The sequence below is a fragment of the Heterodontus francisci genome, unplaced genomic scaffold (assembly GCF_036365525.1).
Source record: "Heterodontus francisci isolate sHetFra1 unplaced genomic scaffold, sHetFra1.hap1 HAP1_SCAFFOLD_1333, whole genome shotgun sequence".
Classification (NCBI taxonomy): domain Eukaryota; kingdom Metazoa; phylum Chordata; class Chondrichthyes; order Heterodontiformes; family Heterodontidae; genus Heterodontus; species Heterodontus francisci.
The window spans coordinates 23,009-42,914 of NW_027141444.1; the positions used below are offsets into that span (position 1 = coordinate 23,009).

The window sequence follows — 19,906 nt, forward strand, 5'->3', positions numbered from 1 at the left end:
CAGTCTGTGTGTGTGTGTCTCCTCCCGGACTGTGTTTGTGTGTGTCCTCGCGGGGCTGTGCCCCAGTCTGTGTGTGTGTGTGACTCCTCCCGGACTGTGTTTGTGTGTGCACTCCTGGTTTGTGATCATTGATGTCTGTATATTCATTCCCTCAGTTATCTAATTCTGAATTGAAATAATCCATATGTCAAACTGACTTGTGAGCTTTGGTGCCCATTGCTCCTTCGGAGAATGCGCTGTGCTCGGTAATGTTTCAGGGTTCAAGGTTTGTTTATGTGCTGGAACCAACCCCTTCCCCACTCGGGCATCGTGAGGTAAACTTTCCCGCCCTGTTTTAAAGGTGCTCACACAGAGAGCAATATAGGGCCCAGGCCCCATCCCCAGCCTATGGGACCTGCACACCAGTGAGAGTCAGTGCTGACTTGTGCAAGTGGGACGAGGGAAGGGCCTCAGTGTGAAATATTAAGTGGCCCTGGGGGGAGGGGGTGGGAAGGTGTGGGTAGTTCCTCACTCGGCCATTGCCACTCCCTGTATGGGTCTGTGCTGTGGGCCTTTGTGCACACACTCTGCTATGTGCTGTAGTTTGGAACAGCAAAGGGAGACCGTGCTTCTCAAGTTTCTCCCCCCCCCACTCCCCAAACCGGGCCCTCCAGTCAGCCTGCTGAGCTGCCTACTTCCTGCTTTGCTTATCTCTCCCCTCAGGCCTCTCATTGTGTGAGGCTGTTTTTAGATTTGCTCCTTTGTAAAGGCCGCGCCCCTCTCTCTTTTTTTTTCCCCTTCCTCTGTTGTTGCGAGTCTGTTCCCAGGCCCCCCGGCTCTGCGTATTTCCTTCACATCTGGAGCATGTTGCTGTTTGCATCACCTGCACCGAGCGTGCGTGAGTGGGGAGGGGGAGGAAGGGGGCAGGGGTGGGGGGTGGGGACAAACAAAGCAGGCAATGGAGATGCCATGTCCTTGTTTATCAGCCCCCACTGTCGCTTAAACTGAGAAGACGAACTGCAGGTGGGGTGTCACGTTGTGAAATAAAAAAAACCAGCAGTTCAACTGTAAACACACTCACTGTGGGAATGGGCGTCTTTGAGTTGAGACATTGCTCTCAATCCCATGCACAAGTTCCCACAGCCGCTATTTCGAGGCAGAACGGGAGTACAGTGTGGTGTCCTGTGCCCAATATTTACCCCTCAACCAACGCCAGTAAAAAAAAAAAATGAAGCAGTTACTATCACGTTGCTGTTCGTGGGAGCTTGCTGTGCACATTTGGTGGCTGCGTATCCTGCATTGCAACAGTGCCTGAACTTCACAAAGTGCATCTTCGGCTGTAAAGCACATTGGGCTGTCCCGAAGTTCTCAAAGACTCAAGTTCTCGATTTGGTTGAACTTTAAGGATCTTAAGACGGTCTACCACATGAAAGGCACTATGTAAATGAAAGTGGTTGTTGAGCACTGAATTGCAAAGGGAGTGACTCAAAGTGAGATCTCTGCAATATGCTTGGCACAGCAAGTTTGGTTCTCCTGTCCAGGCAGATCTGTCATTGTATAACATTGGGGTACAGTACTGGTGGATACAGGTCTGTCACTGTATAACACTGGGGTACAGTACTGGTGGATACAGGTCTGTCGCTGTATAACACTGGGGTACAGTACTGGTGGATACAGGTCTGTCACTGTATAACACTGGGGTACAGTACTGGTGGGTACAGGTCTGTCATTGTATAACATTGGGGTACAGTACTGGTGGATACAGGTCTGTCACTGTATAACACTGGGGTACAGTACTGGTGGATACAGGTCTGTCGCTGTATAACACTGGGGTACAGTACTGGTGGATACAGGTCTGTCGCTGTATAACACTGGGGTACAGTACTGGTGGATACAGGTCTGTCACTGTATAACACTGGGGTACAGTACTGGTGGATACAGGTCTGTCGCTGTATAACACTGGGGTACAGTACTGGTGGATACAGGTCTGTCACTGTATAACACTGGGGTACAGTACTGGTGGGTACAGGTCTGTCATTGTATAACATTGGGGTACAGTACTGGTGGGTACAGGTCTGTCATTGTATAACATTGGGGTACAGTACTGGTGGATACAGGTCTGTCACTGTATAACACTGGGGTACAGTACTGGTGGATACAGGTCTGTCACTGTATAACACTGGGGTACAGTACTGGTGGGTACAGGTCTGTCATTGTATAACATTGGGGTACAGTACTGGTGGATACAGGTCTGTCACTGTATAACACTGGGGTACAGTACTGGTGGGTACAGGTCTGTCACTGTATAACACTGGGATACAGTACTGGTGGATACAGGTCTGTCACTGTATAACACTGGGGTACAGTACTGGTGGATACAGGTCTGTCGCTGTATAACACTGGGGTACAGTACTGGTGGATACAGGTCTGTCACTGTATAACACTGGGGTACAGTACTGGTGGGTACAGGTCTGTCATTGTATAACATTGGGGTACAGTACTGGTGGGTACAGGTCTGTCATTGTATAACATTGGGGTACAGTACTGGTGGATACAGGTCTGTCACTGTATAACACTGGGGTACAGTACTGGTGGATACAGGTCTGTCACTGTATAACACTGGGGTACAGTACTGGTGGGTACAGGTCTGTCATTGTATAACATTGGGGTACAGTACTGGTGGATACAGGTCTGTCACTGTATAACACTGGGGTACAGTACTGGTGGATACAGGTCTGTCACTGGATAACACTGGGGTACAGTACTGGTGGATACAGGTCTGTCACTGGATAACACTGGGGTACAGTACTGGTGGATACAGGTCTGTCACTGTATAACACTGGGATACAGTACTGGTGGGTACAGGTCTGTCACTGTATAACACTGGGATACAGTACTGGTGGGTACAGGTCTGTCACTGTATAACATTGGGATACAGTACTGGTGGGTACAGGTCTGTCACTGTATAACACTGGGATACAGTACTGGTGGGTACAGGTCTGTCACTGTATAACACTGGGGTACAGTACTGGTGGGTACAGGTCTGTCACTGTATAACATTGGGGTACAGTACTGGTGGATACAGGTCTGTCACTGTATAACACTGGGATACAGTACTGGTGGGTACAGGTCTGTCACTGTATAACACTGGGATACAGTACTGGTGGGTACAGGTCTGTCACTGTATAACACTAGGATACAGTACTGGTGGGTACAGGTCTGTCACTGTATAACACTGGGATACAGTACTGGTGGGTACAGGTCTGTCACTGTATAACACTGGGATACAGTACTGGTGGATACAGGTCTGTCACTGTATAACACTGGGATACAGTACTGTTGGGTACAGGTCTGTCACTGTATAACACTGGGATACAGTACTGGTGGATACAGGTCTGTCACTGTATAACACTGGGATACAGTACTGGTGGGTACAGGTCTGTCACTGTATAACACTGGGATACAGTACTGGTGGGTACAGGTCTGTCATTGTATAACACTGGGATACAGTACTGTTGGGTACAGGTCTGTCACTGTATAACACTGGGATACAGTACTGGTGGGTACAGGTCTGTCACTGTATAACACTAGGATACAGTACTGGTGGATACAGGTCTGTCACTGTATAACACTGGGATACAGTACTGGTGGATACAGGTCTGTCACTGTATAACACTGGGATACAGTACTGGTGGGTACAGGTCTGTCACTGTATAACACTGGGATACAGTACTGGTGGATACAGGTCTGTCACGGTATAACACTGGGATACAGTACTGGTGGATACAGGTCTGTCACTGTATAACACTGGGATACAGTACTGTTGGGTACAGGTCTGTCACTGTATAACACGAGGATACAGTACTGGTGGATACAGGTCTGTCACTGTATAACACTGGGATACAGTACTGGTGGTTACAGGTCTGTCACTGTATAACACTGGGGTACAGTACTGGTGGTTACAGGTCTGTCACTATAACACTGGGGTACAGTACTGGTGGGTACAGGTCTGTCACTGTATAACACGGTGGTACAGTACTGGTGGGTACAGGTCTGTCACTGCATAACACTGGTGGGTACAGGTCTGTCACTGTATAACACTGGGATACAGTACTGGTGGGTACAGGTCTGTCACTGTATACCACGGTGGTGCAGTACTGGTGGGTACAGCTCTGTCACTGAATAACACGGTGGTACAGTACTGGTGGGTACAGGTCTGTCACTGTATAACACTAGGATACAGTACTGGTGGGTACAGGTCTGTCACTGTATAACACGGTGGTACAGTACTGGCGGGTACAGGTCTGTCACTGTATAACACTGGGATACAGTACTGGTGGGTACAGGTCTGTCACTGAATAACACGGTGGTACAGTACTGGCGGGTACAGGTCTGTCACTGTATAACACTGGGATACAGTACTGGTGGGTACAGGTCTGTCACTGTATAACACTGGGATACAGTACTGGTGGGTACAGGTCTGTCACTGTATAACACTGGGGAACGGTACTGGTGAGTACAGGTCTGTCACAGTATAACACTGGGATACAGTACTGGTGGATACAGGTCTGTCACTGTATAACACTGGGATACAGTACTGGTGGGTACAGGTCTGTCACTGTATAACACTGGGATACAGTACTGGTGGATACAGGTCTGTCACTGTGTAACACTGGGATACAGTACTGGTGGGTACAGGTCTGTCATTGTATAACACTGGGATACAGTACTGTTGGGTACAGGTCTGTCACTGTATAACACTGGGATACAGTACTGGTGGATACAGGTCTGTCACTGTATAACACTGGGATACAGTACTGGTGGGTACAGGTCTGTCACTGTATAACACTGGGATACAGTACTGGTGGGTACAGGTCTGTCACTGTATAACACTAGGATGCAGTACTGGTGGATACAGGTCTGTCACTGTATAACACTGGGATACAGTACTGGTGGATACAGGTCTGTCACTGTATAACATTGGGATACAGTACTGGTGGGTACAGGTCTGTCACTGTATAACACTGGGATACAGTACTGGTGGATACAGGTCTGTCACGGTATAACACTGGGATACAGTACTGGTGGATACAGGTCTGTCACTGTATAACACTGGGATACAGTACTGTTGGGTACAGGTCTGTCACCGTATAACACTAGGATACAGTACTGGTGGATACAGGTCTGTCACTGTATAACACTGGGATACAGTACTGGTGGTTACAGGTCTGTCACTGTATAACACTGGGGTACAGTACTGGTGGTTACAGGTCTGTCACTATAACACTGGGGTACAGTACTGGTGGGTACAGGTCTGTCACTGTATAACACGGTGGTACAGTACTGGTGGGTACAGGTCTGTCACTGTATAACACTGGTGGGTACAGGTCTGTCACTGTATGACACTGGGATACAGTACTGGTGGATACAGGTCTGTCACTGTATAACACTGGGATACAGTACTGGTGGGTACAGGTCTGTCACTGTATAACACTAGGATACAGTACTGGTGGGTACAGGTCTGTCACTGTATAACACGGTGGTACAGTACTGGCGGGTACAGGTCTGTCACTGTATAACACTAGGATACAGTACTGGTGGGTACAGGTCTGTCACTGTATAACACGGTGGTACAGTACTGGCGGGTACAGGTCTGTCACTGTATAACACTGGGATACAGTACTGGTGGGTACAGGTCTGTCACTGAATAACACGGTGGTACAGTACTGGCGGGTACAGGTCTGTCACTGTATAACACTGGGATACAGTACTGGTGGGTACAGGTCTGTCACTGTATAACACTGGGATACAGTACTGGTGGTTACAGGTCTGTCACTGTATAACACTGGGGAACGGTACTGGTGGATACAGGTCTGTCACTGTATAACACGGTGGTACAGTACTGGTGGGTACAGGTCTGTCACTGTATGACACTGGGATACAGTACTGGTGGATACAGGTCTGTCACTGTATAACACTGGGATACAGTACTGGTGGGTACAGGTCTGTCACTGTATAACACTAGGATACAGTACTGGTGGGTACAGGTCTGTCACTGTATAACACGGTGGTACAGTACTGGCGGGTACAGGTCTGTCACTGTATAACACTGGGATACAGTACTGGTGGTTACAGGTCTGTCACTGTATAACACGGTGATACAGTACTGGCGGGTACAGGTCTGTCACTGTATAACACTGGGATACAGTACTGGTGGGTACAGGTCTGTCACTGTATAACACTGGGATACAGTACTGGTGGATACAGGTCTGTCACTGTATAACACTGGGATACAGTACTGGTGGTTACAGGTCTGTCACTGTATAACACTGGGATACAGTACTGGTGGGTACAGGTCTGTCACTGTATAACACTGGGATACAGTACTGGTGGATACAGGTCTGTCACTGCATAACACTGGGATACAGTACTGGTGGGTACAGGTCTGTCACTGTATAACACGGTGGTACAGTACTGGTGGGTACAGGTCTGTCACTGTATAACACTGGTGGGTACAGTTCTGTCACTGTATAACACTGGGATACAGTACTGTTGGATACAGGTCTGTCACTGTATAACACTGGGATACAGTACTGGTGGGTACAGGTCTGTCACTGTATAACACTAGGATACAGTACTGGTGGGTACAGGTCTGTCACTGTATAACACGGTGGTACAGTACTGGCGGGTACAGGTCTGTCACTGTATAACACTGGGACACAGTACTGGTGGGTACAGGTCTGTCACTGAATAACACGGTGGTACAGTACTGGCGGGTACAGGTCTGTCACTGTATAACACTGGGATACAGTACTGGTGGGTACAGGTCTGTCACTGTATAACACTGGGGAACGGTACTGGTGAGTACAGGTCTGTCACAGTGTAACACTGGGATACAGTACTGGTGGATACAGGTCTGTCACTGTATAACACTGGGATACAGTACTGGTGGGTACAGGTCTGTCACTGTATAACACTGGGATACAGTACTGGTGGATACAGGTCTGTCACTGTATAACACTGGGATACAGTACTGTTGGGTACAGGTCTGTCACTGTATAACACTGGGATACAGTACTGGTGGATACAGGTCTGTCACTGTATAACACTGGGATACAGTACTGGTGGGTACAGGTCTGTCACTGTATAACACTGGGATACAGTACTGGTGGGTACAGGTCTGTCATTGTATAACACTGGGATACAGTACTGTTGGGTACAGGTCTGTAACTGTATAACACTGGGATACAGTACTGGTGGGTACAGGTCTGTCACTGTATAACACTGGGAATACAGTACTGGTGGATACAGGTCTGTCACTGTATAACACTGGGATACAGTACTGGTGGGTACAGGTCTGTCACTGTATAACACTGGGATACAGTACTGGTGGGTACAGGTCTGTCACTGTATAACACTAGGATACAGTACTGGTGGATACAGGTCTGTCACTGTATAACACTGGGATACAGTACTGGTGGATACAGGTCTGTCACTGTATAACACTGGGATACAGTACTGGTGGGTACAGGTCTGTCACTGCATAACACTGGGATACAGTACTGGTGGTTACAGGTCTGTCACTGCATAACACTGGGATACAGTACTGGTGGTTACAGGTCTTTCACTGTATAGCACTAGGATACAGTACTGGTGGATACAGGTCTGTCACTGTATAACACTGGGGTACAGTACTGGTGGTTACAGGTCTGTCACTATAACACTGGGGTACAGTACTGGTGGGTACAGGTCTGTCACTGTATAACACGGTGGTACAGTACTGGTGGGTACAGGTCTGTCACTGTATAACACTGGTGGGTACAGGTCTGTCACTGTATAACACTGGGATACAGTACTGGTGGGTACAGGTCTGTCACTGTATAACACGGTGGTGCAGTACTGGTGGGTACAGGTCTGTCACTGAATAACACGGTGGTACAGTACTGGTGGGTACAGGTCTGTCACTGTATAACACTGGGATACAGTACTGGTGGGTACAGGTCTGTCACTGAATAACACGGTGGTACAGTACTGGCGGGTACAGGTCTGTCACTGTATAACACTGGGATACAGTACTGGTGGGTACAGGTCTGTCACTGTATAACACGGTGGTACAGTACTGGTGGGTACAGGTCTGTCACTGAATAACACGGTGGTACAGTACTGGTGGTTACAGGTCTGTCACTATAACACTGGGGTTAACACCTCCCCTCTGTATCCTCCTCCAACCCTATACAACTCACCTCCCCACTGTATCCTCCTCCAACCCTATACAACTCACCTCCCCACTGTATCCTCCTCCTCCAGCCCTATACAACTCACCTCCCCACTGTATCCTCCTCCAGCCCTATACAACTCACCTCCCCTCTGTATCCTCCTCCAGCCCTATACAACTCACCTCCCCACTGTATCCTCCTCCAGCCCTATACAACTCACCTCCCCTCTGTATCCTCCTCCAGCCCTATACAACTCACCTCCCCTCTGTATCCTCCTCCAACCCTATACAACTCACCTCCCCACTGTATCCTCCTCCAACCCTATACAACTCACCTCCCCACTGTATCCTCCTCCTCCAGCCCTATACAACTCACCTCCCCTCTGTATCCTCCTCCAGCCCTACACAACTCACCTCCCCTCTGTATCCTCCTCCAGCCCTATACAACTCACCTCCCCGCTGTATCCTCCTCCAACCCTATACAACTCACCTCCCCTCTGTATCCTCCTCCAACCCTATACAACTCACCTCGCCGCTGTATCCTCCTCCAACCCTATACAACTCACCTCCCCTCTGTATCCTCCTCCAACCCTATACAACTCACCTCCCCGCTGTATCCTCCTCCAACCCTATACAACTCACCTCCCCTCTGTATCCTCCTCCAACCCTATACAACTCACCTCCCCACTGTATCCTCCTCCTCCAGCCCTATACAACTCACCTCCCCACTGTATCCTCCTCCTCCAGCCCTATACAACTCACCTCCCCACTGTATCCTCCTCCTCCAGCCCTATACAACTCACCTCCCCACTGTATCCTCCTCCTCCAACCCTATACAACTCACCTCCCTGCTGTATCCTCCTCCAGCCCTATACAACTCACCTCCCCACTGTATCCTCCTCCTCCAACCCTATACAACTCACCTCCCTGCTGTATCCTCCTCCAGCCCTATACAACTCACCTCCCCTCTGTATCCTCCTCCAACCCTATACAACTCACCTCCCCACTGTATCCTCCTCCAACCCTATACAACTCACCTCCCCTCTGTATCCTCCTCCAACCCTGTACAACTCACCTCCCCACTGTATCCTCCTCCTCCAGCCCTATACAACTCACCTCCCCACTGTATCCTCCTCCAGCCCTATACAACTCACCTCCCCACTGTATCCTCCTCCAGCCCTATACAACTCACCTCCCCACTGTATCCTCCTCCAGCCCTATACAACTCACCTCCCCACTGTATCCTCCTCCAGCCCTATACAACTCACCTCCCCTCTGTATCCTCCTCCAACCCTATACAACTCACCTCCCCACTGTATCCTCCTCCTCCAGCCCTATACAACTCACCTCCCCACTGTATCCTCCCCCAGCCCTATACAACTCACCTCCCCACTGTATCCTCCTCCAGCCCTATACAACTCACCTCCCTGCTGTATCCTCCTCCAGCCCTATACAACTCACCTCCCCACTGTATCCTCCTCCAGCCCTATACAACTCACCTCCCTGCTGTATCCTCCTCCAGCCCTATACAACTCACCTCCCCACTGTATCCTCCTCCAACCCTATACAACTCACCTCCCCACTGTATCCTCCTCCAACCCTATACAACTCACCTCCCCACTGTATCCTCCTCCAACCCTATACAACTCACCTCCCCACTGTATCCTCCTCCTCCAGCCCTATACAACTCACCTCCCCACTGTATCCTCCTCCAACCCTATACAACTCACCTCCCCTCTGTATCCTCCTCCAGCCCTATACAACTCACCTCCCCACTGTATTCTCCTCCTCCAGCCCTATACAACTCACCTCCCCACTGTATCCTCCTCCAGCCCTATACAACTCACCTCCCCTCTGTATCCTCCTCCAACCCTATACAACTCACCTCCCCGCTGTATCCTCCTCCAGCCCTATACAACTCACCTCCCCACTGTATCCTCCTCCTCCAGCCCTATACAACTCACCTCCCCACTGTATCCTCCTCCTCCAGCCCTATACAACTCACCTCCCCGCTGTATCCTCTTCCAACCCTATGTAACTCACCTCCCCGCTGTATCCTCCTCCAGCCCTATACAATTCTGTGCTACTGATCCCCCACAGCATCCACTCAGGCTGTGTGACAGAGGCTGTCCCTGAAGCCCTGCCACCTCCCCACTCCACCAACCTGGCAGGCTGCTCAGACTTCAGTCTGTCAGCACACCATTTGCTCTCACTCTGTCTGTTCTCTTTGTACCCTTTCCCCCCACCTCCCCACACACACTGACCACTTTCCAAAGCACCCTGGTCAACACCTTCACATTCCGACAGCAAAGATGCTTTCCTGAGGTGTCACGCTCTTTGTTTTTTTTCGCAGCCTCTGCTCTCCCACTTGACCCTTCTGCTTCTCTGCAGTCATTCAGTTTAATGGGAGTTAACAGTGAGATATCACGAATACCTGCCACTTAACTGCCCCACCTCCTCCTGGACGCTCAGCAGAGTGAAAGGGCTTTGTGCATTCTCAGCCACATTGTAATTCTGCTCTCAGTCTCACTTGCTCAACGCTGTCCCATCAAACACTTGCAGGGCAGGTACAGCACGGGGGTTAGATACAGAGTAAAGCTCCCTCTACACTGTCCCATCAAACACTCCCAGGACAGGTACAGCACGGGGTTAGATACAGAGTAAAGCTCCCTCTACACTGTCCCATCAAACACTCCCAGGACAGGTACAGCACGGGGGTTAGATACAGAGTAAAGCTCCCTCTACACTGTCCCATCAAACACTCCCAGGACAGGTACAGCACGGGGGTTAGATACAGAGTAAAGCTCCCTCTACACTGTCCCATCAAACACTCCCAGGACAGGTACAGTACGGGGTTAGATACAGAGTAAAACTCCCTCTACACTGTCCCCATCAAACACTCCCAGGACAGGTACAGTACGGGGTTAGATACAGAGTAAAGCTCCCTCTACACTGTCCCCATCAAACACTCCCAGGACAGGTACAGTACGGGGTTAGATACAGAGTAAAACTCCCTCTACACTGTCCCCATCAAACACTCCCAGGACAGGTACAGTACGGGGTTAGATACAGAGTAAAAGAAAAAAACAAAAAAAAAAACGGGAGTTAGATACAGAGTAAAGCTCCCTCTACACTGTCCCCTATCAAACACTCCCAGGACAGGGATCTCTCTATTTCAGGGATCTCCTTGAATAGTTTTCGGCCCAGCCTCAGAGAGGAACTATTATTGAAGCAGTGACGTTTTCCATTTCCTGCACCAGTGTCCTTGTGGTCTGTGAGTGAGATTGTCGGCGCTTGTTGAATTGGGGCCAGTTTTCTGCTGCTGCCTCCGATCTATTTGGACCTCGGCCAAGCTGATTTTTTTGTTAAAGGAAACCTCGCAGTCATGTACCATTATCAAGGCTCTGGGAATCAAATCAAAGCTGTGCCGTGAGCGTCACGTTGTATCCAGCTTCTGGCCTATGGAGGGCCCACCAACAGTGGTGGGATGAATGAGCAGTTGATGTTTTCTCACCGGTGTTGGCTGCAGGAGGAATGTTGGCCCCAAGTCCACCAGGGGGAAGCCTCGGCTGCTCTCTTAGGTCATGCCATGGTGGTGTGGGGGGGGAAGGGGGGTGTCACTGTGCGAGACTGTGTGCTTTCCTTTGGGCGCTGGGAGCCTGGGACTTGGTCTGGGCGCTGGGAGCCTGGGACTTAGTATGGTTTCCCCTGGGATTGGACTGACCCCCTCTCTCTCTCTCTCTACTGGTTTTGTCTCCATGGCTCGAGCCTGCACTGATTACGCATTTTCTCTCCACAGTCTGGACCAATGTGGAGCCGCGCTCCGTCCCTGTCTTTCCCTGGCATTCATTGGTTCCTTTCCTCGCTCCCAGCCAGCCCGACTCTTCCGTCCAACCAACAGAGGCTGAGCAGCCCACCTGTCAGGCTGGATCATCCAATCAGGTTAAAGGTAGGTTGGAGTTGACATGTTGCGGTTCGCAGGTGATTGGCGCCCTCTGTCTCCCTGTCTCGCTCCCGGCCCTGCCTGACGCACGATGCTCTGTGTCACTGTGTGCTACTGTTTGGTGTTGACGCCCCTTTTGTTAGCCGTTGCGACGGTGCATTTAACCTTTCTCTCTGCTCCACCAGAGCCTCTGCAGTCGGCACAGGGAGTGCGCAGCCCTGTGGATGTGTCCCAGGACCCTGAGACACAGGAGGAGCCAGACAGCCCTCCACCAATTGCCAACGAGGCAGCCAAACCTCCTCACCAGGATGATGAAATGCAGGGCTTACCGGACCAGAGAATGGACAGTGAGACGGAGAGTGACCATGATGAGGCGTAAGTATATGGGACACTTACAGCACCTTGCATTTATTTAACATATCAGGCACTTCAGGGACATTATCAAGACAAAATTTGGCACTCATCCACATAAGGAGATATTAGGACAGATGACCGAAGCTTGGTCAAAGAGGTAAGTTATAAGGGGCATCTTAAAGGGGAAGAGAGGTTACGAGGCTGTAGTGTGGTAGTGATCAGAGGCAAGAGTGCTACCCACACAAAAGCCGCTCTGCTTTTTTAACCACTCCTTAGAGCCTCCGCCTTTAACCAATCTTTTGGCACCAGTCCTAATATCTCCTTACGGTGCTCGGTGTCAGATTTTGTTTGGTAACTCCATCAGTGAAGCACCTTGGGACGTTTCATTATTTAAGATGCTATACAAATGAAAGTTGTTGTTAAAGGTGCTGAACTGAGGGGAGGCCGAGTGCTTTCCCCCCCCCCCCCCCACCTCCTCACCACCACCACTGTGTGTTCTCATTGCGTCTCCCGGGCTCTACCATGCGCGCGGGTTTCAACGGAACTCTCTCGCCCACAGATTTCTGTCCAGCACGGGGATGGACGCCGTCTGTCTTCCGCCCGAGAAACGCAGGACCAAGTCGCTCAGCGCGCTGCCAAAGGAGCGGGACTCGTCTTCCGAGAAAGACGGCAGGAGCCCGCACAAGGTAGGCTGACCAGCAGGGCGGACCGGGTGAGAGGAAGGGGCCCCTTGCAGGAGGGAGATATCGCCACATTTTTCATTGTTACTTAGAATGTGCAGCACAGAAACAGGCCATTCGGCCCAACTGTATACCAAGCGAGCCTCCTCCAACCCCTCTTCATCTCACCCGATCAAATATCCTTCTATCCCTTTCTCCCTCATGTGTTTATCCAGCTTCCCCTTAAATGTATCTATACGATTCACCTCAACCACTCCCTGTGGGAGCGAGTTCCACATTCTCACCACTCTCTGGGTAAAGAAGTTTCTCCTGAATTCCCCATTGGATTTATTAGTGACTGTCTTACATTGATTGTCCCTAGTTCTATCTCGCCCACAAGTGGAATCATCATCTTTACAGTTCCCCTGTAAAACCCCTTTTTATAATATTAAAGCCCTCGATCAGATCATCCCTCAACCTTTTTTCTAGAGAAAACAACCATAGAAAAAGTATAGCACAGAAGACGACCATTCAGCCCATCGTGTCTGCACCGGCTGTATAAACTATCCGCCCAAGCTAATCCCACCTTCCAGCACCTGGTCCGTAGCCTTGCAGGTTACAGCACTTCAGGTGCAGGTCCAGGTACCTTTTAAAAGAACCGAGGGTTTCTGCCTCCACCACCATTCCTGGCAGTGAATTCCAGACACCCACCACCCTCTGGGTGAAAAGGTTTCCGCTCATGTCCCCTCTTATCCTGCTATCAGTCACCTTAAATCTGTGCCCCTGGTAACTGCCCTCTTCACCAGGGGAAACAGGTCCTTCCTGTCTACACTCTCTAGGCCCCTCATAATTTTGTACATCTCAATCAAGTCACCCTTCAGCCTCCTCAGTTGCAGGGAAAACAACCTTAGCCTCTCCAATCTTTCCACATAGCTGCAACTTACGAGCCCTGGCAACATTCTTGTAAATCTCCTCTGTACTCTCTCCAGAGCAATTATGTCCTTTCTGTAATGTGGTGACCAGAACTGCACACAATACTCCAGCTGTGGCCTAACCAACGCTCTGTACAGTTCCAGCATCACATCCCTGCTTTTGTACTCTATACCTTGGCCAGTAAAGGAAAGCAATCCATATGCCTTCTTCACCACTCTATCCACATATCCTGCCGTCTTCAGGGACCTGTGAACATGCACTCTATAGGTCTCTCACTTCCTCTATCCCTCTCAATATCCTCCCGTTTAGTGTATATTCCCTCGCTTTATTCGCCCTCCCCAAATGCATTACCTTACACTTCTCAGGATTGAATTCCATTTGTCACTTTTCCACCCACTCAACCAAACTATTAATATCATTCTGGAGTCTAGGGCTTTCCTCCTCACTATTAACTGTACAGCTAATTTTTGTGTCATTAGCAAATTTCCCAATCATGCCTCCCACATTTAAGTCCAAATCATTAATATATACCACAAACAGAATGGGACCCAACACTGAGCCCTGTGGAACACCACTGGAAACAGTTTTCCATTCGCAAAAAACATCCATCGACTACTGCCCCTTGTTTCTTGTCACTGAGCCAATTCTGGATCCAACCTGCCACCTCCTTCTGTGCCCCAGCCTATTCGGTCTTCCCTGACAAGTTTAACATCTCAATTCTGGGAGCATTCTTCTTTAATTTACTGGCTGAGTGGTCAGGTTTGTCCCACTCGGGACCAGATACATTAGTCCAGTTTAGCCCAGGCTGTATGGTCTGGTTTGTCCCACTCGGGACCTGATACATTAGTCCAGTTTAGCCCAGGCTGTGTGGTCTGGTTTGTCCCATTTGCAGCCTGATACATTAGTCCAGTTTAGCCCAGGCTGTGGGGTCTGGTTTGTCCCACTCGGGACCTGATACATTAGTCCAGTTTAGCCCAGGCTGTGTGGTCTGGTTTGTCCCATTTGCAGCCTGATACATTAGTCCAGTTTAGCCCAGGCTGTGGTGTCAGGTTTGTCCCACTCGGGACCTGATACATTAGTCCAGTTTAGCCCAGGCTGTGTGGTCTGGTTTGTCCCATTTGCAGCCTGATACATTAGTCCAGTTTAGCCCAGGCTGTATGGTCTGGTTTGTCCCACTTGGGACCAGATACATTAGTCCAGTTTAGCCCAGGCTGTATGGTCTGGTTTGTCCCACTCGGGACCAGATACATTAGTCCAGTTTAGCCCAGGCTGTATGGTCTGGTTTGTCCCACTCGGGACCTGATACATTAGTCCAGTTTAGCCCAGGCTGTGTGGTCTGGTTTGTCCCATTCGCAGCCTGATACATTAGTCCAGTTTAGCCCAGGCTGTATGGTCTGGTTTGTCCCACTCGGGATCTGATACATTAGTCCAGTTTAGCCCAGGCTGTATGGTCTGGTTTGTCCCACTTGGGACCAGATACATTAGTCCAGTTTAGCCCAGGCTGTATGGTCAGGTTTGTCCCATTTGCAGCCTGATACATTAGTCCAGTTTAGCCCAGGCTGTGGGGTCTGGTTTGTCCCACTCGGGACCTGATACATTAGTCCAGTTTAGCCCAGGCTGTGTGGTCTGGTTTGTCCCATTTGCAGCCTGATACATTAGTCCAGTTTAGCCCAGGCTGTGGTGTCAGGTTTGTCCCACTCGGGACCTGATACTTTAGTCCAGTTTAGCCCAGGCTGTGTGGTCAGGTTTATCCCATTTGCAGCCTGATACATTAGTCCAGTTTAGCCCAGGCTGTATGGTCTGGTTTGTCCCACTTGGGACCAGATACATTAGTCCAGTTTAGCCCAGGCTGTGTGGTCAGGTTTGTCCCACTCAGGACCTGATACATTAGTCCAGTTTAGCCCAGGCTGTGTGGTCAGGTTTGTCCCACTCAGGACCTGATACATTAGTCCAGTTTAGCCCAGGCTGTATGGTCTGGTTTGTCCCACTTGGGACCAGATACATTAGTCCAGTTTAGCCCAGGCTGTATGGTCAGGTTTGTCCCATTTGCAGCCTGATACATTAGTCCAGTTTAGCCCAGGCTGTGTGGTCAGGTTTGTCCCACTCAGGACCTGATACATTAGTCCAGTTTAGCCCAGGCTGTGTGGTCAGGTTTGTCCCACTCAGGACCTGATACATTAGTCCAGTTTAGCCCAGGCTGTATGGTCTGGTTTGTCCCATTCGCAGCCTGATACATTAGTCCAGTTTAGCCCAGGCTGTGTGGTCAGGTTTGTCCCACTCAGGACCTGATACATTAGTCCAGTTTAGCCCAGGCTGTGTGGTCTGGTTTGTCCCATTCGCAGCCTGATACATTAGTCCAGTTTAGCCCAGGCTGTGTGGTCTGGTTTGTCCCATTCGCAGCCTGATACATTAGTCCAGTTTAGCCCAGGCTGTGTGGCCTGGTTTGTCCTACTCGGGGCCTGACACAGACAGATTAACAGCCTTGAAAGCATTTACCCTTCACAAATGCCCGCGAGCAGGCCGGGCGCAGTTCTAGACAGCAGCTGGCCCCTGCTACCTCAGCTGGGTCATTCGCATGCGAGCCTAGGCATGGACTATTTTCCAGCTATTCCTCTGGAACAGCATCACAACTGAGCGGCCCTCCACCTGGTTTTCCAGAGCTGGTCCGGTGGCTGATTCTTCGGCTCCGGAAGCCTGAAGCCCAGGTACAGCAGCCCAGCTGGGATCAGCTCAGAGCTCAGACTGGGGGTGTTGGAATCTGGGATCCTCCTGCTCTGTTCAGCTCAGAACCCAATAGGGCTGAGATCAGTAACAGAGCAGACTGGAGACGGAGCCCCATGACCTTTCTGTTCGTCCTCAGGACCCCCCCCCCCCCTACCCCCTATCCCCGCCACGACCAAGAACCCTTCAGCGACTTCCACTCCTGATCGGTGTCGGTCAATTCCCACTGGAAAGCACGTCTGTGCTTCACAAATGGAGGTTTTCCACTATTGTCTCGACTGCCTGCGCTTAGTGGCATCTCCCACGTGGAGAATGACTCAGGTTGTGTGAAACAGTGCGTGATGGAGAATGACGGCGAGGGGATGTGGTGGGAGTGGAGGGGGTTGGAGGTGACTATATCCCATTGTGCTGTCAGCTTCTCCCTTGGTTCAGTCATGGAGAGTGTGATGAGATCGCTGCCGGTGTCTGTCGAGGTGCTTCTCAGGCTAATAGTGTGTGGGAGAATCAGATGGGCTGCTGACTGCACGCTTCCTGTAACCTGAGAGAGCTGGAACTCCTACTGATCTCACCATTACTCAGCTCCCAAAATAATCTGAAACAAAAGAAATCCCAGTCAATTCTCTTACTCTCCTTTTCACTAAATGCATCTTTATTCTGCCCCTAGGGCCTCTTGCACAGGAACAGGAGGAGGCCATTCAGCCCCTCGAGCCTGTTACACAGGAACAGGAGATTCAGCCCCTCAAGCCTGTTACACAGGAACAGGAGATTCAGCCCCTCAAGCCTGTTACACAGGAACAGGAGGAGGCCCATTCAGCCCCTCGAGCCTGTTACACAGGAACAGGAAGAGGCCCATTCAGCCCCTCGAGCCTGTTACACAGGAACAGGAGGAGGCCCATTCAGCCCGTGAATTCAGGCGGTGCATTGTCAGCGGAAGAGAGAGACTGGGAGAGATTAACTTCACATCAAATGTACAGCGCAGAAACAGGCCATTCAGCCCAGCTGGTCTGTGTGTGTTTATCCTCCACACAAGCTTCCTCCCAGCCCCTCTTCATCTCACCCCATCAACAGATCCTTCTATTCCATGCTCCCTCGTGTTTATCCAGCTTCCTCTTAAATGTATCGATACATAGAACAGTACAGCACAGTACAGGCCCTTTGGCCCACGATGTTGTGCCGACCCTTTAACCTACTCTAAGATCAAACTAACTACATACCCTTCATTCTACTATCATCCATGTACCTATCCAAGAGTCGCTTAAATGTCCCTAATGTATCTGCTTCTACTACCACCGCTGGCAGCGCATTCCACGCACCCACCACTCTCTGTGTAAAGAACCTACCTCTGACATCTCCCCGAAACCTTCCTCCAATCACCTTAAAATTATGCCCCCTGGTGATAGCCCTTTCCACACTGGGAAAAAGGTCTCTGGCTATCCACTCTATCTATGCCTCTCATCATCTTGTACCCCTCTATCAAGTCACCTTTCATCCTTCTTCACTCCAATGAGAAAAGCCCTAGCTCCCTCAATCTTTCTTCGTAAGACATGCCCTCCAGTCCAGGCAGCATCCTGGTAACTCTCCTCTGCATCCTCTCTAAAGCTTCCACATCCTTCCTATAATGAGGCAACCAGAACTGAGCACAATATTCCAAGTGTGGTCGAACCAGGGCTTTATAGAGCTGCAGCATAACCTCGTGTCTCTTAAACTCAATCCCCCTGTTAATGAAGGCCAACACACCATATGCCTTCTTAACAACCCTATCAACTTGGGTGGCAACTTTGAGCGATCTATGGACATGGACCCCAAGATCCCTCTGTTCCTTCACACTGCCAAGAATCCTGTCTTTAAGCCTGTATTCTGCATTCAAATTCGACCTTCCAAAATGAATCACTTCACAATTTTCCAAGTTGAACTCCATCTGCCACTTCTCAGCCCAGCTCTGCATCCTGTCAATATCCCGTTGCAACCTACAACAGCCTTCCACACTATCCACAACTCCAGCAACCTTCGTGTCATCGGCAAACTTGCTAATCCAGCCTTCCACTTCCTCATCCAAGTCATTTATAAAAATCACAAAGAGCAGAGGTCCCAGAACAGATCCTTGTGGAACAATACTGGTCACCGAGCTCCATGCTGAATACTTTCCATCTACTACCACCCTCTGTCTTCTATGGGCCAGCCAATTCTGTATCCAGACAGCCAACTTTCCCTGTATCCCATGCCTCCTCACTTTCTGAATGAGCCTACCATGGGGAGCCTTATCAAACGCCTTGCTAAAATCCATATACACCACATCCACTGCTCTTCCTTCTTCAATGTGTTTTGTCACATCCTCAAAGAATTCAATAAAGCTTATGAGGCATGACCTGCCCCTCACAAAGCCATGCTGACTACCTCTAATCAAACTATGCCTTTCCAAATAATCATAAATCCTGTCTCTCAGAATCCTCTCCAATAATTTGTTCACTACCGACGTAAGACTGACTGGTCTATAATTCCCAGGGTTATCCCTATTCCCTTTCTTGAACAAGGGAATAACATTTGCCACCCTCCAATCATCTGGTACTACTCCAGTGGACAGTGAAGACGCAAAAATCATCGCCAAAGGCGTGGCAATCTCTTCCCTCGCTTGCCGTAATATCCTTGGGTATATCCCGTCTGGCCCCGGGGACTTATCTGTCCTCATGTCTTTCAGAATTTCCAGCACATCCTCCCTCTTAACCTCAACCTGTTCGAGCATATCAGCCTGTTTCACACTGTCCTCACAAACGACCAGGTCCCTCTCACTAGTGAATACTGAAGCAAAGTATTCATTTAGGACCTCCCCTACCTCCTCCGACTCCAGGCACAAGTTCCCTCCACTATCCCTGATCGGCCCTACCCTCAATCTGGCCATCCTCTTGTTCCTCACATAAGTGTAGAACGCCTTGGGATTTTCCTTAATCCTACCCGCCAAGACTTTTTCATGTCCCCTTCTAGCTCTCCTAAGTCCATTCTTCAGTTCCTTCCTGGCTACCTTGTAACCCTCTGGAGCCCTGTCTGATCCTTGCTTCCTCAACCTTAAGTAAGCTTCCTTCTTCCTCTTGACTAGCTGTTCCACAT

General features: G+C 50.0%; 1 protein-coding gene across 1 annotated transcript in view; it reads left to right on the forward strand.

Annotated features, from left to right (window-relative positions):
- Positions 1-806: 806 nt before the first annotated feature.
- Positions 807-19,906, forward strand: part of LOC137363717 (protein capicua homolog) — a gene marked incomplete at both ends in the record, with an annotated part of 70,940 nt that continues 51,840 nt past the window's right edge. Inside the window, 4 exons of the mRNA XM_068027321.1 lie at positions 807-873; positions 11,994-12,143; positions 12,323-12,512; positions 13,051-13,177. Coding sequence (XP_067883422.1) covers positions 807-873; positions 11,994-12,143; positions 12,323-12,512; positions 13,051-13,177 — 534 coding nt within the window. The remainder of the gene's footprint in view (positions 874-11,993; positions 12,144-12,322; positions 12,513-13,050; positions 13,178-19,906) is intronic.